Source organism: Muscardinus avellanarius (assembly GCF_963383645.1).
Source record: "Muscardinus avellanarius genome assembly, chromosome: 7".
Taxonomy (NCBI): Eukaryota; Metazoa; Chordata; class Mammalia; order Rodentia; family Gliridae; genus Muscardinus; species Muscardinus avellanarius.
The window spans coordinates 58,454,148-58,479,225 of NC_137793.1; the positions used below are offsets into that span (position 1 = coordinate 58,454,148).

General features: G+C 47.4%; 1 protein-coding gene across 1 annotated transcript in view; it reads right to left on the reverse strand.

Moving 5' to 3' along the window:
- KIF26B (kinesin family member 26B) overlaps positions 1-24,421 on the reverse strand; it is a gene marked incomplete at both ends in the record, with an annotated part of 436,144 nt that extends 411,723 nt beyond the window's left edge. Inside the window, 2 exons of the mRNA XM_080698422.1 lie at positions 23,870-24,274; positions 24,359-24,421. Of these exons, the coding sequence (XP_080554548.1) occupies positions 23,870-24,274; positions 24,359-24,421 (468 nt within the window). The remainder of the gene's footprint in view (positions 1-23,869; positions 24,275-24,358) is intronic.
- Between the last annotated feature and the right edge of the window lie 657 nt (positions 24,422-25,078).

Genomic DNA, 25,078 nt, shown 5'->3' on the forward strand with positions numbered 1-25,078 from the left:
CAAACAGCAAGGATGCTGGGAGGCCGCCTGTCTCCTCAGCCTTGCTCAGGCAAGCCACTGTGCAATGGTGTGCCATGTGCAATGTCAGAGCAAACACCCCACCATGGCCCTGTTCTTCACAAGTGTTAGGGTTTGGGTTCCTAGCATCCCCCAGAAAAGCTCAGGTGTGGGCAGTGTGGCAAGGTTCAGAGGTGAAATAATGAATCAGGATTCTGACCTCAGCCCTGGAGGCAGCCCATGAATGGATGAGTGATCTGTATGCACTTACTGGGTGGGAACTATAGGCAGGTAGGGTGTGGCTACAGGAAGTACCTCACTGGGGTGTGGCCTTCAGGATTATATCTGTGCCGGGTCCCATCTGGTCCCTCTCTCTTTATGTTTTTTGTGGGTTTTTTGTTTCTTGTTTGTTTCTTTGTTTGTTGTGGTACTAGAAAAGGAACCCAGGGATATTCTACCTCCAAGCTATGCCCCAGCCCTATTCTTTATTCTTTATTTTGAGACAGGGTCTTACTGAGTTACAAAGGGCCTAAGTAGCTGGGGTTATCCAAGAAACGTGGTCCTCCTGTCTCTGCCTCCCGAATGCTGGGATTACAAGCGTGTGCTATTGCGGCCGGCTTTTCTCTCTCTCCCTGTCCCCCTTCCCCTCCCCTCCCTCTCCCCTCTCCCCTGGCTGCCATGAGCTGAGCAGCTTTCCTCTACCACACCCTGCCACCATGATGGTTCTGCCTGGGAGTTGGCCAACTGTAGACTGAACCATGAGCCCAAATAAACCTTTCCTCTTCTAAGTCGCTCTTGTCAGATGTTTGGATCTCATTGGTGAAAGAACTAATACAACAAGCCTGACACTCCAAAGTCCATTCCCTCAAAAGACCTCTAAACAGAGTTACCTGGCAGCACTCTTTAATAATATATCCTATATATATAATATATATAATTTATATATAATATTATATATATTATATATATTATATATAACATATATGATATAATTATATATTATATATAATAATATATAATATATAATTATAATATATATATTAAAATATATAATATATAATGTTATCCTAGAAGGAATTAGGGATTAATATAGCTATGGCCAGAGTCTTCCTATGCTTAAGAGGTTATGACAAATGGCTGTGTAAGACTGGGGTACAGCTCTCTCCCAACTTTATATTCATAAAAGTACAGAGGATGTTATGTACTTCATTCCAGATTATAGTCAGAATTAAACATAAACTATAAAAATCACAGAATCACCTGAAAGTTAGAGGCCCTCTCACCTACCAGATTCCAATTCCTTCTACTGCACTTGAAGGCACAGTTCCCAGGAGGAGTTGACCCACTGTGTCCTAGAAGCTTTTGAGTGGGCCTCAAAAAAGTGGCCATGCTCAAGACAATATATATATACACATATATATGTATGTGTGTATGTGTGTGTGTGCGTGTGTGTGCGTGCGTGCATGTGTGCACGCGCACGCGGTACTGGGATGGAACCCAGGGGCATTCTACCTCTGAGCTACACCCTAGCCCAATTTTTTTATTCTTTTTTTTTTTTTTTTTTTTTGGTACTAGGGATGGAACCCAGGAGCCTTCTACCTCCAGGCTACACTCCCAGACCTATTTTATATTTTTTATTTGGAAACAGGGTCTCTTTAGCCAGCGAAGTTTGCACGATCCTCCTGTCTCTGCCTCCCAAGTGCGGAGATTACAAGCATGCGCCACCACACCCAGCTTTATTCTTTATTTTGAAACAGGGTTTCACTGACTTGCATAGGACCTCACTAAGTAGCTGAGGCTGGTCATGAACCCGGATCCTCCTGTCTCAGCTTCCCAAATGCTGGAATCACCAGCATGCGCCACACACATATATACACATATATATACACACACATACATATATATACATATACACATATATATATACACATATATACATATACATACATATATACATATATACATATATACATATATACATATACATATACATATACATATATATATATTGCAGTACTGGGATGTAACTCAGGGTCATTGTACCTCTGAGCTAAATCCCCAGCCTTATTTTTTTTAAAGTCTTTTTATTTTTGAAACATGATCTTACTATGTTTCAGAGGCAGACTACAAACCTGCGATCTTCCTGTCTCAGCCTCCCAAGTACTGGAATTACAAGTGTATACCACCACACTCAGCTTTTAGGACTCAGATTACGACCTCTTATTTTTTAATCATAAATCAAATTTATCAAGTTTCTACATCTTACCAAAAAAAAGTATTTTCTAATTTTCAGGACTCCTATTTTTTTTCTTCAAATCTCGACTTGACAAAATTTCAAAAGACTTTGGCCAACACATATTTGCCTTTGGCTAACGTTTGTGAAGAAAGCCACTTGCTACATCAAAAGAAGCAGGTGGCCCTGTCTCCTCTGTGTGTTCCCTCTCCATACCCTGTTCTACCCTGTTCTGGTCTTTGGTGTCTACTTCAGCCCTTAGCTGATTAATCCAGCACATCGTGTCCATAGCACTGGGATCCCACAGACTCCCAAAACAAAGGAGGCTGAACACAAACCCCAGTACCCAAAAGAGAAGTGAGTCTTAACCTTCTAAGAATCGACTCAGATCTGCACTAATTTTTAGTGCAGCTAAACTACAATGAAGATATCATCCTTTAGAGCATAGAAAGAAAGAAAATGGTTCTGAAGTGAACACTCCAACATGCACACATATATATGCAATATATGCTCATATACAACATGCACATAGATATCAGCTCTGTTCCAGAAACCCACCATTGCATCACTGATATTTCTGTATCAACACGGACATGGGTGATCCGTTTTACAAAAGCTCTCTGAAGCCCCATCTTAGATTTGCTTCTACCTACTGCTAGCTGCTGGCTAGAGTGTATCACCCTGTTCTTCCTTTCTCTGCTGAAATGCACAGAAAATGGAGGGAGTTGCTCAGGGTTATAATGGAGTACAGCCTTTCACTGCTGTGTCACGATTCTGAACCCAGGCCACATCGGCAGCATCAGTTCCTGTACAATCTAGTGGCCCTGCTCAAGACAAAAGCCACCCTCGGCTTTTCATTCTGGTGGGAGTGTCAACCAGAAAAGGCTGCAAGGAATGGGCAGTGGTCCCCACAAGAACCCCCAGCCAGCACAGTCCCTGCACGTGCAAGCAAGGCTCAGGAGCTGGCTGGTCTGGGGACCGTGGCCCTGCAGCTGTGGGCAGAGACAGTGTGTGTATGGCGCTATGCCAAAATCCCATTCCTTTAACCTGGGAAGTAAACACCACCAGTGAAAGGCGGGTACTCCAATAACGTGTGAAATGCCGCAAGCTCAGAAGGGGCCGTGGAGCCTTGGGCTCTGCCTTGGGCTCACTGGTGACACTGACGACAGGCTCCAAGGAGGGGAGACACTGTGTAAACCTTATGGAATGCCGGGGACTGCTGGCCTCTCGATTCCTCTCTTCCTTAGGTTGCAGCACTGGGCTATTGCCAGCCTCTCCCTTTTTTCTCACAACACTCTTTCAAGGAAAGTTAGGGCTGGACTATCTTAACTTCATTTAACAGACAAAAGAAAGAAGAATCAAGAGGACAGCAGGTCCCCCCATTCAATAACTTTTACACAGTATCTCCTCTACGTCAGTCTCTGCTTAGGGCAGGGAGGGAGAGAGAGAGAAAGGGCGGGGCTCCTTCATCCTCTACAGGCGTCCACTGGCTCCAACTCTGACCTCGCTCCTTCCTCTCCTGAGGGGCAGGATGGGGGCGGCAGAGGAGCAAGAGGCCCCCCCGCAGTGGTGCAGGGGCCGGAGTCTGGGGCCAGGCCCCCCTTTGCCCGATCCCCCTCTGTGAGTGCCACAGGGACGGTGCCTGCCTCGAAGGGTCATGAGGGTGACCAGGGCTTTGCTCATGTGCCTGGCAGGGAGAGCACGCAGTGTTACCATGGCCACCTTCCTTGTGCCATTACTGCAAGATCAGCAGCCCACAGGACCCCTCTTCCCCTTGGTGCCACTTGGTGCCACAACTTCAGAGTGTGCTGTTGGGGAGCGGGAGGTAATTAAGGTAACACAACATGTCATGGAACCTAAAAACATCTTAGTCTCTTCTCGGTGGCGGGCCAATGGGTGACACATCCACGCCCCACGCAGCCCCTCACGCCTCCACTTCCAAAACTGTTCCTGTCTTCTTAAACTCTTGGTAGCCTCCACTCTATTTTCAGTACTGGAGACTGAACCCAGTGTGTGCACCACTGAGCTATACCCACAGCCCTTCTTTTTTATATATGTGTACTGAACAGAGTCTTGCTAAGTTGCCAAGGCTGGTCTCACGCTTGTGATCTTCCACCTCAGCCCCTGAGTACTTGTGATTACCGGCGTGTGCCACCCTGGCTCCATGAATTTGCTGCCTCATACAAGTGGAATCATAGTGTTTGTCCTTTGTGACTAGCTTACTTCACTTAGTATAACATCCTCAAGGTTTACTCATGTGTAACACGTCAGAATATCTTTCCTTTTTTTTTTTTTTTTTGGTGGTGGTTCTGGGGTTCCTGGAAACCCTTCTACCTCTGGGCTACACTCCCAGACCTTTTTTTAATTTTTTTTTTTAATTTGGAAACAGGGTCTCTTAAGCCAGCAAGGCTGGCTTCGAACCTGCACGATCCTCCTGTCTCTGCCTCCCAAGTGCGGGGATTACAAGTGTGCGTCACCACGCCCGACAAATATCTTTCCCTTTTTGGGTTGAATAAATTCCATTGTACAGATATAGCACTTGTGTGTGTGTGTGGCACAGAGGAGTGAGCCCAGGGACACTATGCCAATGAGATATTTCCCTAGTCCTACTACAGTACTTGGGAGGCTGAGACAGGAGGACCTCAGGTTTGAGGACAGCCTCCGCAACTTAGCAAGACCCTACACAAATAAGTGAGACTCTATTTCCAAACAAAAATAATAAAATAGGGCTGGGAGTATTGCTCAGAGGTAGAAGAATGTCCCTGGGTTCAATCCCCAGTACCACAAAAAGCAACAACAACAAAACCCAATATAGGGGTTTCAAGCCAGAGGTTTTCTGGGTGACCCCAAGCAAAGCTCTTCATCATCCTGTTATCTCCTCCTGACCACCATAAAGGAGCATTTTGGAGAATCACTGTAAACCATGAGAACTTTGTAGAAAAGGTGGAGGAGTGAGTGCAAGGCCCGGCCGCTTCCTTCACACAGTGGCGCCTCACACAGGAAGTCGGAGCCAGGAGGCAGATTAAAACCAGCCCTTGTAGTGCACTTACCACCCTGGCTGCAAAAGATGCTGGTAAAGCCAGGCACAGACTCGCAGCTCCGCCACTTCCTCTGCCCACCGGAGGCCCCGCAGTTAGCCACCTCCTCTGCTGAATGCCCTTCTAATCGCACATCCCACTTTATTAGCTGCCTGACCTCCAATAAAAGCTCTGGCCTAACAACCTCTAAAACCTAGGACAGGATGTCTACCTTGTTACCGATTTGCAGGCTACAGGCTGCCTTCGGGGCCCCTCAAAGCGTGAGCACACACATACACACGTTCACAGCCCCTCTGTGCGTATCTGTAATCGCAGTACGTGGGAGGCTGAGACAGGAGGATTGCAGGTTAGAGGTCAGTCTCAGCAATTTAGTGAGACCCTCAGCAACTAAAGAGACCCTGTTTCAAAATAAAAAGGGCTGGGGTGTAGCTCAGAGGTAGAATGCCCCAGGATTCAGTCTGCAGTACCACAAAAAAAAAAAAAAGAAAAAAAATTATGCACAAATAAATTTAAAAGCAAAGAACAAAAGGAGAAATACAGTACACAAGGGTACCTGAGAAGGGGTCACGGAGCGCTGGCACGGAGGTGGGCTCAGGCGTGGGGGGTCCGGCTGCAGCCCTCGCGCTCAGCAAGGCTCTGTGCACAGGTGTGCAGGGCAGAGGGAAAGCCGAGGTGTCCCAAGCAGGATTTCTGGCCTCCGGCTGCTCTATGTCTATCCTGGGCAGTCCTGATGCGCTGCGGGCCAGCGTGCGCCAGCTGAGGCTCTGCTTTTAACATCTGCACTCCTTTAACTACGTTTAGATGAAAACACCAAGCATTATATTTGAAATGAGACTTGGAGAAACATTCCACAGAAGCAGAGGTGAAAGAGGCAACCAGGACTAACGATAAAGGGGAAAAATAAAATCAGTGATAACTCAATGGACTCTGGGGCACACAGGCCTCCTGCTAGCTCCTCTCCCCATCCCAGGGCACCGAACACTAGAGAAGCAGGGAACCATACCTTGCAGGGGCTGCAGACACTGGCAGGTGCAACCTACACACTTGAAAGTGCAGAAAAGGAAAGCAAAATCAAGGAAGGAACAAGAGTTTGGTGAAAGTGTTATTGGGGAAAAAAAGAAGCATTGTTTTTAATTATGAATACATGAAAATGTTTAGAGTCCTAGTATTCCTGTAGTGCTACCAAATCAAAACTTTCCACAAATTATTTCCAATCAATATGGCAGATTGTGTGTGTGTGCGTGCGTGTATGTGTGTGCGTGTGTGCGTGCGTGTGTGTGTGCGTGTGTGTGCGCGCGTGTGTGTGCGCGCGTGTGTGCGTGCGTGTGTGTGCGCGCGTGTGTGCGTGCGTGTGTGTGCGTGTGTGTGTGCGTGTGTGTGTGTGTGCGCGTGTGTGTGTGTGCGTGTGTGTGTGTGTGTGTGTGTGTGTGTGTGTGTGTGTGTAGTGGCAGCACTGAATTTAGGGGCATTCTACCCCTAGCCACACACCCATCCTCATTTTTTATTTTCTAACAGGGTCTTGCCAAGTTGCTGAGGGCCTCCTTAAATTGCTGAGATTACACTCCAACCTCTGATCTTCCTGTCTGATCAGCCAGCCTCCCAAGTACTGGGATTACACCCCACGCCACTGGCAGATTATTTTAAATGTAAAACTATCAGCAGTTAGTTTCTAAGTCCAAAGACCATAACTTTGCTAGAATAACCCTTAACAGATTGCTCTCATAAAATCAACTGTCCTTTTGTTTGTCTACGTTTATTTCTGCTTACAAGCACAGAAGAAAGTAAAGCAAATACTTTATTTTTAAAAAGGAAATCAAGCCGGGCGTGGTGGCGCACGCTTGTAATCCCAGCATTCGGGAGGCTGAGATAGAAGGATCTGGTTCACAGACAGCCTCAGCTACTTAGTGAGGCCCTCTGCAACTTAGTGAGACCCTGTTTCAAAATAAAGAATAAAAAATAGGACTGGGCATGTAGCTCAGAAGTCGAATGCCTCTGGATTCCAACCCCAAAGCTGCAAAAAAAAAGAAAAAAGAAAAAAAAGGAAATCAGGCCTGGTGGTGCAAGCTTGCAACCCCACTGCTTGGGAGACTGAGATAAGAGGATGGCAGGTTTGAAGACAGACAGTAATGTAACTAGACTCTCAGCAACCTAACAAGAACCATGTTTCAAAAAAAAAAAAAAAAAAAGCCGGGCGTGGTGGCACAAACTTGTACTCCCAGCTCTAGGGAGACTGAGACAGGAGGATCACACAGGTTTGAAGCCAGCCTCAGCTACTGAGGCTCTCAGTAATTTAGTGAGACCCTGTTTCCAAATAAATTATAAAATAGGTCTGGGAGTATATTCTGGAGGATGAAAAGCCCCTGGGTTCTACCCCCAGTACCTAAATAAATAAATAAATAAATAAATAAATAAATAAATAAATGGGGTATAGCTCAGAGGTAGAATGCCCCTCAGTTCAATCCCCAGTGCCAAACACAAATGCACACACACACACACACACACACACAGAGCTGGTCGTGGTGCATGCCCGCGAACCACAATCCTCCAGTCTCAGCCTCCCGAATCCTGGGATCATACCACGCCTGGCTTCTCTGATGCTATTATTATCTTCTTCTCTCCTCTTCCTCTTCTTCTCCTTCTTTTTTTTTTTTTTTTTTTTTTTTGTTCTTTTTACTGAGGGTTGAACCCAGGGGCATGCTACCTCTGAGCTACACCCCCAGCCCTTTTTATTTTTCATTTGGAAACAGGAGCTTACCAAGTTGGTGAGGCTGGCCTCAGATCTGTGATCCTCCTGTCTGAGCCTCCTAAGTACTGGGGTTACAGGGTGCCCCACTGCACCGGGCCCACTTCTTTATCTTTCATTTCTCCCGCCCTCTGTCTCATCACTCCTCCCTCTTGCTCCTCTCCTCCCAGTCCTCAGTCATCTCCGTCATCGGTCCCTCAGGCCCCATGGCCACACCACTTGGTATGGGGAAGGATGACTGACACTCCAGTTCCCTGCCACACGGCCAGGGGGAAGACTCTGAGGCTTGCTCCGCTCCACGCAAGGACACGGCCCTGAGCCAGCCGCCCATTGCTTATCTTAAGCAATGGTGATTGCTAACTGTGTACCTGAATTCAAATTTTGTTTCTTTTTCTTTTTTTGGTGTGTGTGTGTTACTAAAGATTGAACCCAGGAGGATTCTACCCCTTAGCTATACTCTCAGCCTATTTTTACTTTTTTTTTTTTTTTTTTTTTTTTTTGTGTGTGTGTGTGTGTGGTGGTGGTACTGGGGTTCCTGGAAACCCTTCTACCTCCGGGCTACACTCCCAGAAAAAAAAAATTATATATATATATATATATATAATTTTTTTTTTTTTTTTTTTTTTTTTTGAATCAGGGTCTCTTAAGCCAGCAAGGCTGGCTTCAAACCAGCGCATTCCTCCTGTTTCCACCTCCCAAGTGCGGGGATTACAAGCGTGCGCCACCACGTCCAGCCTATTTTTACTTTTTATACTGAATCAACAAGGGACCTCACTAAGTTGCTGAGGCTGTCCTCGATTCTGTGCTCCTATCTCAGCCTCCCGAGTACTGGGATTACAGGTGTACATCACTGCACCCAGCATATTCAGATATAATTCTGCTTATCAAAATAACTTGCTCTACCCCAAGAGCTTCATATCTGCAAACCTGCAGAGCTGTATTCTGAACATGTCCCTCTTGCTATATTAGAATTGATAAGAGCGCTCCCTACCAGAGCTGAGACCTCTGCAGAACACTGCCTGGTAGGAGGGTGTCCTCCCTCCGTCCAGACTCCTCCAAAGTCTGGTTGGAGTCAAGGTGATGAGTCTGGGGCTCATCAAAACTGTAGAAAACTTCCTGAGACTGGGAAGCCTGGTGGGGAGGCAGATAAGTGGAGGTCCTGGTGGGAAGGCAGATGGTGGGAAGCCTGGTGGGAGGCCCTGGTGCCGTCCAGGTCTGCACAGGCCTGCGTGACATGGAGGGAACCGTTCGCCTCCGGTCACCAGAGGCCCAGTGCCAAAGGCCTGTGTCTGCACGGCTCCCTGGGGCTCCGGGAAGGAACTGCCAGCTGTGGCAAAGACGCTCCGTCCATATGCGTGGTAACTCGGCGAGAAGGAGTGGCTGTTCTCGTCAAAGGAGCTCATCTGAACCTTCTTGGGAGCTACTAAGAATGAGTAAGTAATGAGCCACTTTAATGGCTTGGAGGTGAAGAAACCGGAAAGAGACAAGCTGAATGTCGGTTTGCTCTGATCCCCGTTCTCTTTTCTCCTTTTTGGTGTTAGACCCTAGGACAAGGGGAGAGGCCTGTCATCAAACTCAACCTACTAAGGAAAGTTGTTGGAGTAAGAACAGAAAAAGGTGGTTAAATATCATCTCACAGCGTCACTTAGCCCACACAGCACCCTGGGGCACAAACTGTAATCCCAGTATTTGGGAGGCTGAGACAGGAGGACCACAGGTTCAAGGCCTGCCTCGGCAACTAAGCAAGCGTCTCAGCAACCTAGCAAGACCTGTTGCAAAACAAAAACATAACAGGGGCTGCGGGTATAGCTTGGAGGGAGGATGCCCCTGGGTTCAATCCCCAGTACCAAAATAAATAAATAAATAAATAAATAAATAAATAAATAGTTTTTAAAGGGCTAGGAGTATGGCTCAGAGGTAGAACACCCCTGGGTTCAACCCCCAGGACCACCAAAAAGAAAAAAATGGCCCTCTCAGAACCATGTAGTGTGGTCAACAACTCCACTGTGGCCTCAGATGGCTCACCCCTCCACATGGACAGGGGCTACCTTTCTCTAGGACACCAGAAACTCCTCAAAGAGCCCAACAACCTCCTACCTGCCACATCAATGACGCTCCAGAGTTGGGCCTTGGTCACTATCACCGCCGCTGCCTGAGCCCACCATCCCCCGGCCCCGGCCCCTCTCCTGGCCTCTCCTCATCTTCCTGCGCGTGGCTGCCTTCCCTTCCAGCTCCATGGCTCCAGGCTCTGTGGCTACCGTGCCCCACACATCCACGAGGACTCACACCACTCGTGCTTCATGCTGACGTCTCTCCAGCCCACATCTCCACCTCAGGACCCACTCCAGAGCCCCCAGTGCTCCCCACTGGATCCTCCTCTACTGGGGAGGGCCCAAAGCTCCATCATCACCCACAGCCATCCTTGAAAATCAGGCCTCGAACAGCAAAAAAACAAACCCTCTCTGACATCCGCAGCCTCCAACACCGGCTGGCTTCCACACACGCGACCGCAGCAAGCTGCCTCTTTTTCCCCACAGACTTTCTTTGTCTGTTTTATGAATACACAAGTTTGTATTAACACAAAATGGGATATTATTATAGATACCAATCTACACATTTTATTTAGGTAACATATCTCCACATATCTCCATATATTTCCATATAGAATATCATATAAATATTACTCCCATTATTGTAAGTAATTACATAAACAGATCATAGTTTAAATAGCAGAATCTCTAATTAAATGAACTTAAACCTAGTAACCTAAGTTATTTTCCAGATTTTCTTACAAATAATGCCTCTTTAACATTCTTATAGATACATATTTGTCAACCAGTGTAATTTTTTTTGGTGCAGGGGGGTAAAAAGTAGAAATCATGAGCAAAAAAGTAGACACAACCCAAACCTTCCTAGTTTTATAAACGTTTGCCATTAGAAGTCACTCTTCTCTACATAGCTAAAACAGGTCTTTAGCAACCCAAGATTATAAAACAATGCCTTGTAATTTCTCACGATATTTTAAAATATTACTTATTACATCTGCAATATATTTTTCATGGTGCTAGGTAAGAACTAACTTCAATTTACATTTTCACAAAAACTCAAAATCTATTCTACAAACTGGGCATAGTGGTACATGCTTAGAATCCCAGTACTTGGAAGGCTGAGACAGGAGGATCACAAGTTTGAGGCCAGCCTCAGCTATTTAGTGAGGCCCTCTGCAACTTAGACTCTGTTTCAAAATAAAATAATAAAATAGGGCTGGAAGTGTATCTCAGAGGTAGAATGCCCCTGGTTTCCATCCTAGTACCAAAAGAAGAAAGAGAAAGAAAGAAAGAAAGAAAGAAAGAAAGAAAGAAAGAAAGAAAGAAAGAAAGAGAGAAAGAAAGAAGAAAGAAAATAGATAGATAGACAGACAGACAGACAGATAGATAGATAGACAGGGCTGGGGATATAGCTAGGAAGTAGAAACCCCTTGGGTTCCAGCCCCAGTATTACAAAAAATAAAACTGGGTTGTGGGTTATAGCCCAGAGATAGAAGGCCTTTGGTTTCACCTCCAGTAACACCAAATATACATATATTTGGAGGTAACACCAGTAACACACACATACATACATATTACATATACATATACACATACACACATACATATCCATATCCATATATACATACAAATACATATGTACACATATACATATATATACACATATATATGTGCATGTGTATAATTTGTATATAATTTAGTGTAAAATTATATATATATATATAATTTAGTGTAAATGATATCAGAAATATCTCTTTAGAAGCTAAATTTACCCAAACTTCTATGTGGGTGATGTGCACAACTCCGTCCCCCAGAGTACTGATCCCTGATCCCTGTGCACACACCCTGCTCAGCCTTCCAAAGCCAGGCCCAGCCACTGCCTGGCCGCCCTCCACACTAACACTAGACTAGAGTTGCTCCACAGCAGGAGTTTTAGTCTTTCTCATAATTTGGTTATAACATAGGATAGGACTGCAGCTCACCCATGAGCAAGGTTACAAAATGCTCTCTGACGTACAACTATCAAAGCAAAACATTACACAGAATATTAGCAAACTGTGCAGCAAAGGAAACTCAAGAACCTTTAACAGAGATCTGATGGAAAAGGAGATCTTTGCCAGCTACTCTTCTGATAGAAAACTAATATTTAGAATATACAAATAACTCAAGAAACTTACTTCCAAAAAATAAATAACCCAAACAAAAAACGGGCAAGTGAACTGTGATGGTTAGTCTGCATTGTCAACTTGACTGGATCTACGAAACACCCAAGATTGGGTGACTGGTGTGTTGACGAGATGACTGGTTTATGTAATCGCAGACTGAAGGGGAAGTCCTGCCCTGAATGTGGGCAGAAAGGTTCTGGCAAGTACATGGCCTGGAAAAAAGAAGGAAAAAGCTGTGTGAATGCCTATGTGGTTCTTTCTGAAGAAAGTGTGTCTGCTCTTGTCTGAGATCTCTGCCATCAGCTCTTCAAACTGGACCTTTACCATCATTTCTCCCGAGAGTGTCCTGGCCCCTCCATCTTGGACAGGGACTGAATTAGTAGTCACTCCAATTCTTTTTTTTTTTTTTTTTTTTTTTTTTGTGGTACTGGGGGTAGAACCCAGGGGCTTTCTGCCTCCGGGCTATACTTCCAGACCTATTTTATATTTTATTTGGAAACAGGGTCTCACTAAGTTGCTGAAAGCCTCACTAAGTAGCTGAGGCTGGCTTCAAACCTGTGTGATCCTCCTGTCTCAGCCTCCCAAGAGCGGGGATTACAAGTGTGCGCCACTATGCCCGGCCTGTAGTCACTCCAATTCTAAGACTCCAGCTCTTGAATTATTGGACCAGCTGCTGGTTCTTCGGCTCTCCATGTGCAATCAGCAACTTGGGATACACTGCTCTGAACTGTAAGCTGGTTTGATAATTCCCCTTTTACCATATGTGTGTCCTGTGAATTGTTTACTCTAGTGAACCCTGAACAATACATGAACTAATAGTTCATAAAAGAAGAAATACAAATGGTCAATAAATACATAAAAATTTTCCCTCATTATTAGCAATGAGGGAGATGTAAATAAAAACTACACTGGGATATCACCAACCCCAATTAGAATGGCAAGAAAAAAATTAGCAAATGAATGTAACAGTATTCTTTAATGCACTGTGACTAAGTAAGGTTTATTATAGGAATGCAAAGATGGTTCACTGTTAGAAAATCAATTATAATAATCTGCAATATTAATAGACCTAAGGAGAAAAATCACATATCTCCCTAAATACCAAAAATATATATGGCCAAACTTAACACCCACTCCTGACAAAAAAAAATACTAAATAAAATAGAAATTGGAGCGGGGCGTTGTGGCACACCCTTATAATCCCAGTACTTGGAAGGCTGAGACAGAAGGAGCGCAGGTTCACCATCAGCCTCAGCTATGTAGTGAGGCCCTCTGCAACTTAGTGAAACCCTGTTTCAAAATAAAGAATATAAAATAGGACTGGGGTGCAGCTCAGAGGTAAAATCCCCCTGAGTTCAATTCCCAGTTTGTTTGTTTGTGTTTGTTGTTGTTGTTTTTTTTTTTTTTTTTTTGGTGATACTGGGGTTCCTGGATGCCCTTCTACCTCCGGGCTACACTTCCAAACCTATTTTATTTTTTTTGTTTGGAAATAGAGTCTCTTAAGCCAGCACGGCTGGCTTCGAAACTGCGCGATCCTCCTGTCTCCGCCTCCCAAGTGCAGGGATTACAAGCATGCGCCACCATGCCCAGCCAATTCCCAGTTCTGAAAAGAAAAAAAAGGAATAGCTAGATACTTCCTTAACTTGTAAAAATGTGGAGACCTCACACCAAAAGGCAAAATTTTACATAATAAAAAACTATACACATTCCCACTATAGCACTGCCATTCATCATCATACTAAAAATGCTAACTGATGAAACAATAGAATAGTTGCTACAACCAGCAAAAATGACATTTGAAGAAGATAAATTTTTTAAAATTCAAGAATATCAACTTTTGAAAAGCCAATGAGTACATTAGTAGAATTTAGTAAGGCAATAAGATATAAAATTAAAATCAGCCAGCCGTGGTGGCTCACGCTTGTAATCCCAGCATTCAGGAGGCTGAGGTTCGTGGACAGACTCAGCTACAAAGTGAGGCCCTCTGCAACTCAGTGAGACCCAGTTTCAAAAAATAAAGAATAGCCGGGCGTGGTGGCGCACGCTTGTAATCCCCGCGCTTGGGAGGCAGAGACAGGAGGATCGTGCAGGTTCGAAGCCAGCCGCGCGCACTGGCTTAGGAGACCCTGTTTCCAAATAAAAAATGTAATAATAGGTCTGGGAGTGTAGCCCGGAGGTAGAAGGGCTTCCAGGAATCCCAGTACCACCAAAATAATAATAATAATAATAATAATAATAATAATAATAATAAATAACAGAAGACCAGAAACAGATCCAAAACAACTGGCAATCTGGTTTACGATAATGGTGACATAGTAAACAAGCAGAGTACAGACAGATATTTTCCTAGAGTTTGGGGAACAACTGGATAGATATTTGAGAAAAGATAAAATTGATCTACACCTTCCATTATACCCACAAATAATCTCCCAATAAATCAAAGATCTATATGCTAAAAAAAAGATACTCTATAAAAATGGGGGAAAACATAGAAAATTCCTGTAACACCTGGAAATGGTAAACACCCTCCTGCCCATGACTTGGGTTAGATTCTTTTCAGGTGTGTTCTGTATCAGGCCAGTGTCTCGGAGACCGGCTGTTACCTACCCCTGTGCGCGAGAATGGAAGGTCAGTTGAGGGCCCGTCCTGAGCCAAGCCTCTGCCTCAGTCAGATCACACAGGTGGTAAAAAAGGGAAAAAGAAAGAAAAGATGCTACGAACAGCTTGTGACTCAAGATGGTGGTTGAGTTTCATATTCCTGAAAAGAAACAGGGGATACCGCCAAGTTGCAATCTTTTCGAGGACGGAACAGTCTGGTGTCTGGCGGTCCTGCTGCCAAGGTGCCCAGTGCTCGGCTGCAGGGCTCCTCCCCTCAGAAGGTCAGGACGGGGCCCTGGAGCAGGGCTTTGGGTTCTAACAGGACTGACCGGGGTCTCCACCCAGTGAATGAATACACAAGGAGGAGGCTGCCGTTGCTCCAGAAAGTTACCAACCCCCAAGCCTGACAGCCCCACACAGGTCCTTACCACTCCCCAAAAGTGAAACTGCCAGGTAAAGATGGCATCCTTCAGCGGGAGGCTCACAGTCAGTGACTGCAAGAGACCCTCCGTGGCTTTGGAGCACAGCGCTCAGCTTTCTCTGCGTCTCGCATCTTTTCACCTTCTATTGTGACCTTAATAACCACAAACACCTAGAATTCCAGGGTAAAGACATCCTGCTCATTTTCACTGTGCTGTGTGAAAGTAGATGACTGTGTGTGTCCTAGTACACAAGGCATATAGCGCAGCAATTGTGAGCCATTCTGCATCACTACCTGGTGAACGATGCCACTGCGAGAATGCCGAGGGCACCTGAGGTGGCCTCAACAGCCACTGGCCGAGTCCTCCCAGACACTGAACAGCCACCAGCCTCAGCCACTGCAAAGTCATGTCTCTAATACAACTATCCCGTCTGCGGGGAGCGTGGAGCATGACCCACATGAGGGGCTTCTGAAAAGAAAAGACAGTCGCTACAAAAACTGACCATGTTGCCTCCACAATTAAAAGCCCAGTGTCATTACTCCATAGCTTGCTAAGACTCAAAGAAGAGATTACTGCTCACACGGCTCTCCTGGGCGCGTTTTCCTAAACTCCTAAGATGCTTTAGAATCCTTAATGGCAAATGCTGCGAGACTTTTTCACTGCCAACTGTCAGCTAGCGGCTCCTCTGTCTAAAACTGTCCGGAAACCAGAGACTCTGGTGATGCTTTGTGAAAATGGCCACATGTTCTTAGAAGGAGGATTCAGATAGAATTCCCTCATAATTACTGAATATTTAAAAGACAATGTCCATCTTTTCTATTTATAAAGTGTTTTATCACGGCTTTGGGGGGACCTTTCGAATAGGGTCATTTTCCATAACCCTATTTGGAGCCAGCAAAATACAGAAATATGTATTTATATCTCCCCAAGTCTAGACTTCTTGGGCTCTGGCTATTTAGAGCCCACGTTTGGTGTTTTTAACCCCTAAGATACATTCCTTTCTTTCATCTCTGTGATTCCTGGCCGCCCTTCTCAGGATGTCTGGCTAATCTTGCTGATATGTCCAGGGCAGAAGTGGACTCAGAATATGTGACTGCAAAAAACTCAACTAGAAACATGCTCTGGACCTTTGTATACATAGAAGCCTTTCTTTTATTGCTATGGAGATGAACAGATTCTGAGCACCTTGCCAGCCTGGGGCACTTATGCTGACTCCAGTGAATCTCTTTGGAGCTGACATTTTGTAGGGCTTAGAGTGTATTCAAAAATTATGTCACAGATACCAGAATGATCCAGGATAGCTCAAAACCAAGAGCTTTGTTCCTGGCCCCTCTTTTTGGCTTGGTGCCTCCGCCGTCATGAAGCAGGAAAGACACTCTCGCCACTGGACATGAAAAGCCTTTATGTTCACACACAGGCACACCACCGTGCGAGAAAGGGCCGCCCCCCCTCACAATCCTCACACTCTACACGCTCCCAGTCTTTTGTTTTATTTGAGCACTTCCACTTATCAGGGCTAGACAAGAAATGATATAAACTGAAGAAGCCCATTTTTACTGACTGAGGTAATAAAAATCAATCCGATGTTTTACAATCTGCCACTAGGCACAAATCTCTCCTTCCCCAGGTAAGCTGCCATTGGGAAGGGTGAATTCAAAGCATCACTTAACAGTTATGAGTTCACACTTGTCACGTTGGTATCCCAGGGTCTTAAAATAGCCAACAACAAACTCCTATTATTAAATATAACTCCATTCTCCATCTCTTTCCAAAAAACCTCAAATTCCATCTATGGAAAACCTCCATCCAAACCTGGATCTCCTGCCTCTGTCAGTACCATTACCACCTAACCAGTTATCAGCTACATCTGAGACATACCACCTTACATCATGAAGCCCAGGCCTCCAGGGGCCACAAAGCTCCTCAGAGACTCTCAGGTGACTCTCAGGTCACAGTGGCCATCACTAACTTGGAAGACGAACCAAATATCCCTGCAGGGATTCTCCAGCGCCTCATCCTCCCTCCTTACCAACTGGCCCAAAGGTGGAACTAGGGGATTCAATAGGGCTTTCTACCTATAATGGACATGGTATGGGGATTCATATGGCTGTCTGAAATTAGACCCTGAGAGTTAATGTTTTAAGAAAACTCATAAATTCTATAAACACAAATCTAACAGAATCTTTGTAATTTGAGGAGAGAGGGAATTGGGATTAAGCTCAGGGGCATTCTACTTCGGAGCTACACCCGCAGCCCTATTTTATTTTTTATTGTGAAATAGGGTCTCACTAAGTTACTGTGGCTGGCCTTGAACCTACAATCCTCCTGTCTCAGCCTCCCAACTACTGGGATTACAGGTGTGTGCCACCACGCCCAGCTTCTTGTGTAATCATTATCAGCCTCAGACTTTTCTCTAAAAAACAGAAGGAATTTCCAAACTTTACCGTGGACGATTTTTAGGATGTTCTAATAGTATGAGTCATTTTTAAGTTAGGATGTAAATGGGAAGATTAAAAATAGCAAGTAAAACTTATTTACTTCATGTCACAAATCAGTGGTAGAGAAAAAAAACTAAAGCCAGATCCATCCAAAAACAATAGGGATCCTGGGGGCACAATCTGCCTTTGACATTCAAATGCCTACCTCATAGAATTTAATACTCTATTTGAGAAAATATTGAGAAAAAATGCAGTTAAGCATCTTAAGTGAATTACAAAAATGATTTTTGCTAATTACCCCTGGAAAACATGTCTTTATCTTCCAGACTCTTACTCTCCAGGGCGAATTACACGTTGCAGTCACAATGACATTGCTGTTCTAATGAAACTTAACTCCGTTGGTGCCTGAGGCCATCAGAGAGGTCCACAGTTTCCTCATAAATCCTAAACTGGAAGAAGGAAGGTCTTGTCCCTGAGCTACAACAGAGCCCACCATCCAAGACTCAAGAATGATCTTGGGAAGCATTGGTTAAAATGTTGCAAACATTAGAGGGATAATGGAAATTGTACCTAATTAGAGGGTATCAATGCTTAAAACACATAAACACTGCACTAAGCCCTAAAATTATTGGTCCCAAAAACATGCAGAAGATTGGTAGTAAAAACTGAGACCCACTGGATGTGGGGGGTCACACTTATAATCCCAATACTTGGGAAGCTGAGACAGGAGGATCACAGGTTCAAGGAAAGCTGCTTAGTCAGGCCCTCTGCAACTTAGTGAGACCCTGTTTCAAAAATAAAGAATAAAAGCTGGGCATGGTGGTACATGCTTGTAATCCCAGCATTTGGGAGGTTGAGACAGGAGGATCGTGGTTCACAGACAGTCTCAGCTACTTAGTGAGGCCCTTTGCAACTCAGTGAGACATTGTTTCCAAATAAAGAATAAAAAAAAAAAAAATAGGGCTGGGGTGTAGATCAGAGATAGAATGCCCCTGGGTTCCATCTCCAGTACCACAAAAAGAAAGAAAGAAAGAAAGAAAGAAAGAAAGAAAGAAAGAAAGAAAGAAAGAAAGAAAGAATAAAAACAGGGCTGGAGTATAGCTCAGAGGTAGAATGCACCTGGGTTCAATCCCCAGTATCAAAAAAAAAAAAAAAAAAAAAAAAAACTGACAGGTTGGGTCCCGTCCCTGCGGGGAGAGACCCAAAAATTTGGGACGCCAAATTCCTGTGTTCATCCTCACCCGCTGACCAGTCATGGGGGAAGCCAGTCATCTAAAATAGACTCCCAATCCTCACTAGGCCGTGTTCTGGTTAATCTCCAGACTCTAGGTTTATCCGGGGAACTGTGCCCCGAGCAGCTCATATTTTTCTGCACAAAAGTCTGGTCCACTTATGAGTTGGGTAATGGTTCTCAGTGGCCTGAGATGGGTACATTAGATCTTAAAATGTTGACTGATCTCAGTAACTTTTGCAAACAGGCAGATAAATGGTCGGAGGTTCTGTAGTATAGGCTTTTCTGTGTATGCGTTCCCGGCTTTCCCTTTCCACCCCTCCTGACTCTACTGCTCAAGTCATGCTGGCTGGGGATTCCCGCCAGCTACAGCTGCCATCTTGGTCACCATGGGGCAACTCACAGGTGCCACGTGGTGGCCTTTCTGGGTCACAGGCCTGCTATTCTGCTAACTCAAGGTCCCCATTCTGTGATGACACGTGGATGCCGGAGTCTGACCTAGCCAATTTGCAGGCCCCATTTCCTGACGACCCTGACCCACAAGACCTCTCCTTACCACCACAGTCGTCATCTTATTCTGGGGCAGCCTCCCATTCCAACCCACTCCTTTCTTCCCCACCTTTTTCCCTTAAGGGACCAACCCTTACCTCCCCCTCGCCTATCCCCGTAGGTCACCCTACCCATTCCAGAAACCCCCCACCTTCTCTCTTGGCCCCGCTTCATGAAGTGGCTGGTACAGAAAGTGTGGCTGGTGCAGAAGGCGTGGTCCGGGTCCATATTCCTTTTTCCCTTCCTGACCTTGTTCAACTTCAAAAGAGACTGGGTTCTTTTTCTGCCAATCCCTGTGGTTTTATTAAGGAATTCCAACATATTGTACAAGCATGTGATTTAACTTGGTGGGATCTTCATGTCATTTTAACCTCCTCTTTAACTGCAGATGAACGAGATCATATTCTTAAGGCTGCTAGGGAATGGGCCAATCAGGCTCACCTAACCAATCCACAACTCCCTACCGGAACAGCTGCAGCTCCTTCTGAGGAGACCCACTGGGATTATAATGACAGGGGTGAGGGAATAAAAAAGAAAAATCACATGATACTATGCCTTCAAACTGAGCCCAGGGTAACTCTCCATGTAGCAGGTAAGCCAATCTCCTTCTTGATTGATACAGAAGCTACCTACTCTGTCCTCCCTTCCTTCTCAGGACCTAGTTTCCCTTCCCAAATCAAGGTTCAGGGGATTGACGGCATGCTCTCTTGACCACGTACTACAGGCCCCTTTTATGCCATTTAGAGACATTTATGGTTAACCATCCATTCCTGATTATCCCTTCATGTTCTACCCCCCCTTTTAGGTAGAGACTTTTTAACCAAAATTAGGGCTGAACTCTCATTTAATTTCCCCACGGCTTCTGTTTCCTCTAATATAATTTTAATGGCTGCAGCTACAGTTGATGACCAGGAAGCCAAACCTCCCCTTCCAATAGATTTGGTTGACCCTATAGTATGGGATACCAGGACCCCAGTTGTGGAAACACACCACACCTTGGTCCAAATTGTCCTACGTGAACCTACTATTTTCCCTGCCCGCTCCCAGTTTCCCATATCCCTCCTTCACCAATGTGGGCTTAAATCCATTATTTCTTGTCTCCAGGCCCAAGGACTGCTTATCCCTACTAATCCCCCTTATAATACCCCCCATTCTCTCAGTTAAAAAGCCTAATGGGACCTATAATGATGTGGTGGTCCCAATCCACCCAGTTGTCCCTAATCCCTATGCCCTCTTATCTCAGATTCCCCCCAATACCACCCACTTTTCAGTTCTCCACTTAAAGGACTGTTTTCTACAATTTCTCTATATCCTGAGTCATACCCCCTTTTTGCCTTCCCTTGGGAGGACCTCGATGGCCAGGTTGCTCAACACCTAGCCTGGACCATCCTCCCCCAGGGTTTTCGAGATAACCCACACCTCTTTGGACAGGCTCTAGCACAGGACCTCCTCCAGTGCTCCTTGGAGCCTAGTTCTCTGTTACAATATGTAAATGACCTTTTACTTTTTAGTCTCTCCCTACAAGTGGCCAAATGGCACACTGCCCTTCTCCTTAATTTTCTTGGAAGCAGGGGTTACAGGGTGGCCCCACATAAAGCCCAGTTATGAATGCCTGAGGTGCGGTATCTAGACCTACATCTCACCTCAAACGCCCGAGGACTAACTGTTGACCGGGTCAAGGCCTTACGAGACTTTCAGCCACCCACCTCAGCTGACCACATCCAAGAGCTGCCTGAACTCCTGCCACTAGCTCTGGCCCGTGTAAGGGCCACACCTCGAAGCCCCACCTTTATGAGCCCCTTTGAATTGCTACATGGTCACCCTTTCCTGCTTAATCACGCTTTCCCTTCAGATCCCCCTCCTTTGGCTTCCTATCTTCCTTACTTGTCGTTTCTCGGGCACCTTCTTAGGGAACATACTGACCAGTATTTTCCCCAACCCAGGACTGAAAAAGCAGCTCCACACCCTGGAGTCAAGCAAGGCCCTTAAGCCAGGGGATCAAGTCCTCCTCAAGTCACTTCAACCAAAACATCTCCAACCGCAGTGGACTGGGCCCTTCACAGTGATCCTCACCACACCTACCGCAGCCAAACTGCTGGGGGACCCCAACTGTCATCATCTTACCCGGCTAAAAAGGGATCCGTTACAACAGTCCCATGACAGATTATCTTGCACAGTGTTGGGGCCTACTAAGCTTCGTTTTTCTCAGCATAATTCTCTTTGATGTTTTATTTTAGTAGATCTACTTGTTCACATACTATGGTGCTCTCCCTCTTCGGATGCCATACTGTCATAACTCCTCATCTGCTAAAGTCTCCTCAAGCACACATCACCAAGCTGTCCAGGGTAACCTCCTACTCACATCGCAGCCATACTCCCACCTGCCCACTTCTGGTGGACCCAACCTCTCCCACCCGAGGGGCCCCCTTACGACGCCCCTTGACAGCAGGAAATATTTTAAGATTCGAACCTCTGCCCATTATCACCAAAAGGCCGAGCTGACAGGTTGGGTCCCTCCACGCAGGGGCGGGACCCTAAACAAGAGGAGGAGACTCTGCTGGGCGATATCACAGGTGATATCACAAGGCAGGCGATGTCGCTAGAAGGGCGGCGTTCCTATGCGTAGCGCCACCCACAAGACGTAAACCTTAAAAGGAAGGGCATTTCCTCTCCAGCGGCTCGGCTCGGAGGTCTCCAGGAGTGGTCCAGCCCCTCTCCCCAAGAGAAGACCACATTAAAAATCTTTTCAGTGCTCCCAGCCTCTCTCACCTTTTTACTGTGCCGAAACCTAACAAAAACAAAAAATGAGACCCTATATCTCACTGCTAACAATGAGCTAACTCAAAGCACTCCTGTCTTGATGCCATCTTTCATGAGATGCCTCACCCACAAAGCTCAGGCAACTGAGGTTGCACGACGTCCCTGTGTGCGCTCAGAGTGATACCTGGGGACTGTGGCCAGGACTGACAGCTCTTCTCTAGATGTCCCTGGACCCTGTGAGTCAGCACCTAAATCTCAGGTTAAACCTCTCCAACGCTGCTCCTGCAGAACCACGAGCTTCCTAACATCGCTCTCATTCCATCACATCCATGAAATTGGCAAATGTGGCGAGCTGCCTCCTGCAACACTCTGAATGAATTTTCCAGGTGGATTCAACAAACAAGAGGCCAGTCTGTCACAGGACCCCATAAATCATAACGGATACATTCTAGTTTCAATACTGTTTCTTCTTCCTGTAGATTTTCCTTCCCCTCTTCCATTTATGAAGTCTGTTTTGATTTACTCTTGCATACGAGAAGCATTCAAACAACAACACAATCTATTATAAGAATGGGTCCTCAAGAGCATCCTAAAATAATTCGGCACACTATAACCTTTAGGAGTTGGCAAATATCAGAGGTTACACATCTTTAGGAACCAAGGTCCTTTAAATCTTTGTGGAATGGTCTAGTCCCATTAAACAGCCTCTCAACACCCCACACTCCCTCCTTCCTAGCACTCAACAAATGCAAATAAATTACAAACTGCATTTTGAAGCTAATGCTTGTCTCCTCCGCTAGAATCCAAGCTCTATGTGGACGAGGACTGTAGCTACCTATTATTTTCCTTACTGTGCCTTGAATGGAGTAGGAAATCAATGAATATTGACAAATGGTCACAAGAGCATATAAATCTGAGTGAATAAACGTGTTAAGTTGTGGGGTCTAGCATGCACAGGTGAAATGAGCCTCCAGATGTCCTGATATTTATTCTTGGGGTGTCCTGGCAGATTTACTGTGGACCTACAAGCCTGGCAAACTGACACCAGTCCGCGAGTTCGTTAATCTCGCAAGAGATCCTGGATCCCTAACACCAGCTCTCGGGGTGGTGACTTCCCACATTTCAAATTTTACAACAATCTGTGGGTATTTGTTTCATTTAACCCTTGTATATAAAAACATGGACACGTGTGTTTGGGTAGGCAGATGAGGCAAGCAGATGCAGCCCTTCCCCAAAAATCACAACATTTCCTTTCCAAAGTCACAGAAATATAAGCCAGAAAATGTCATGGAGCAACAGTAACAGAAACCTCCACAGCAACCCGCTGTTTTCTTGCTCTTTCTCTCTAACCGGTGATAAAAGGAAAAAAAAAAAAAAAAAACTCTTTGAAGTGGAAGAGCAAATATTATCATTTGATACCACTTGGACCCGGCAGTGCAAAGACGACCGCATTGTTCCGCGCTCTCAATACCGGCGGGGTTGCCCTGGAGGAGCCTGCGCTCGGCAGGGGCGTGGGCCGCTAGGAGCCGGCCGCGGCTGGAGCTCCTCGGACAGACCCGGGGAGCGCGGGGGCAAATGGTGGCGGGCGCAGAGGCGCCCGGCCGCGCGGGGGAGCCCGGGGAGCGGCGGCCGGCCGCGGGAGCTCACCTTGCCGCCGGGGAAGGGCCCGGGGAGCAGCAGCTGCAGCGCCTGCCTCTTCAGCTCCACCAGGCGGGCGTTGCAGTTCTCGCACCAGACGCCGCGGTCCGAGCCGGGGGACGAGCCGCCGCCGCTGCCCGAGCCCGGGGAGCCGGTGCCGAAGCCCGGCGAGCCGCCCAGGGAGCCCGGCGAGCTGGTGCCGATGCCGGGCGACGCGGGGCCCGGGGAGCCGGCGAAGGAGCTGGGCGACGAGGTGCCCGAGCCGGGCGACGGCGTGCCCGACGAGCCGAGCGCCGAGCCCGCGCCCTCGGGGGTGGGCCGGCCGCCCGCGCGCGACTCCTCGTAGGCTTTGCGGAACCAGCTCTCGGGCGAGAAGGGCGCGGCGGGCGCGGGGGGCGAGCCGGCCTCGGGCACCTGCGGGAGGGGACAGCGGTCAGGCGGGCCGGGGGGGGCGGCGGCGCGGCCCCCGCCCGCGCCCCGGCCCGGCCCGCCACTCACCCCGCATTTCTTGCCCCGGGGGGAGACCGCCAGCCGCTCTTTATTCCCGGCGACCGAGTGCATGGCGGCGTCGCGGGGGAGCGGGCCCTGCGGCCCCGGGGCGCGGCATCCAGCAGCGCGGCCGGGCTCCGCCGCCGCCTCAGCGCCTCAGCGCCCCATCGCGCCGCCCGCGCCGCCCGCGCCGAGCGAGCCTCGAGTTCAGAGATTCTCCCAAAATATAAAGCTCCGAGCCGGGGAGGAGCCTGGGCGCGCCGCCGAGCCAATGCGCGCCCGCCGCCGCCGCCGCCGCCGCCGTCCTCCGGCCCCGAGCGGCGCGGGGCGCGGGGCGCGGGGCGCGGCGGGGGCTGGGGCTGGGGGCCGCCGCCTCCCGCCCTTTGTTCTCGGCCCCCGGCAGCGCCAGGCCGCGGGGCGGGGCGGCGGGACCCTCCCGGGAGCGCGGGGCCCGCGCCGGCGTCGCCCGGCGCCACACGTGGCTGCGCCGGAGTCGTTTTTCCTTCCCCGGGAGGTCACTTCTTGCGGCGGGCCGGCAGGTCTGTTTTGTTGTGACCTTTAATTAACACCCGCGTCGCCCCCCGGGACGGCCGCGGGGTCACGTGAGGTGTAATGGCATCTCGGCCGGGGGCGCGGGCCCTGCGCGCGGCGCGGGAGCGGGGCGGGAGCGGGGAAGCGCCGCGCCCCGGGGGGACCCGTGGCCACCCGCGCGGCCGCGGGGCGGGAGCG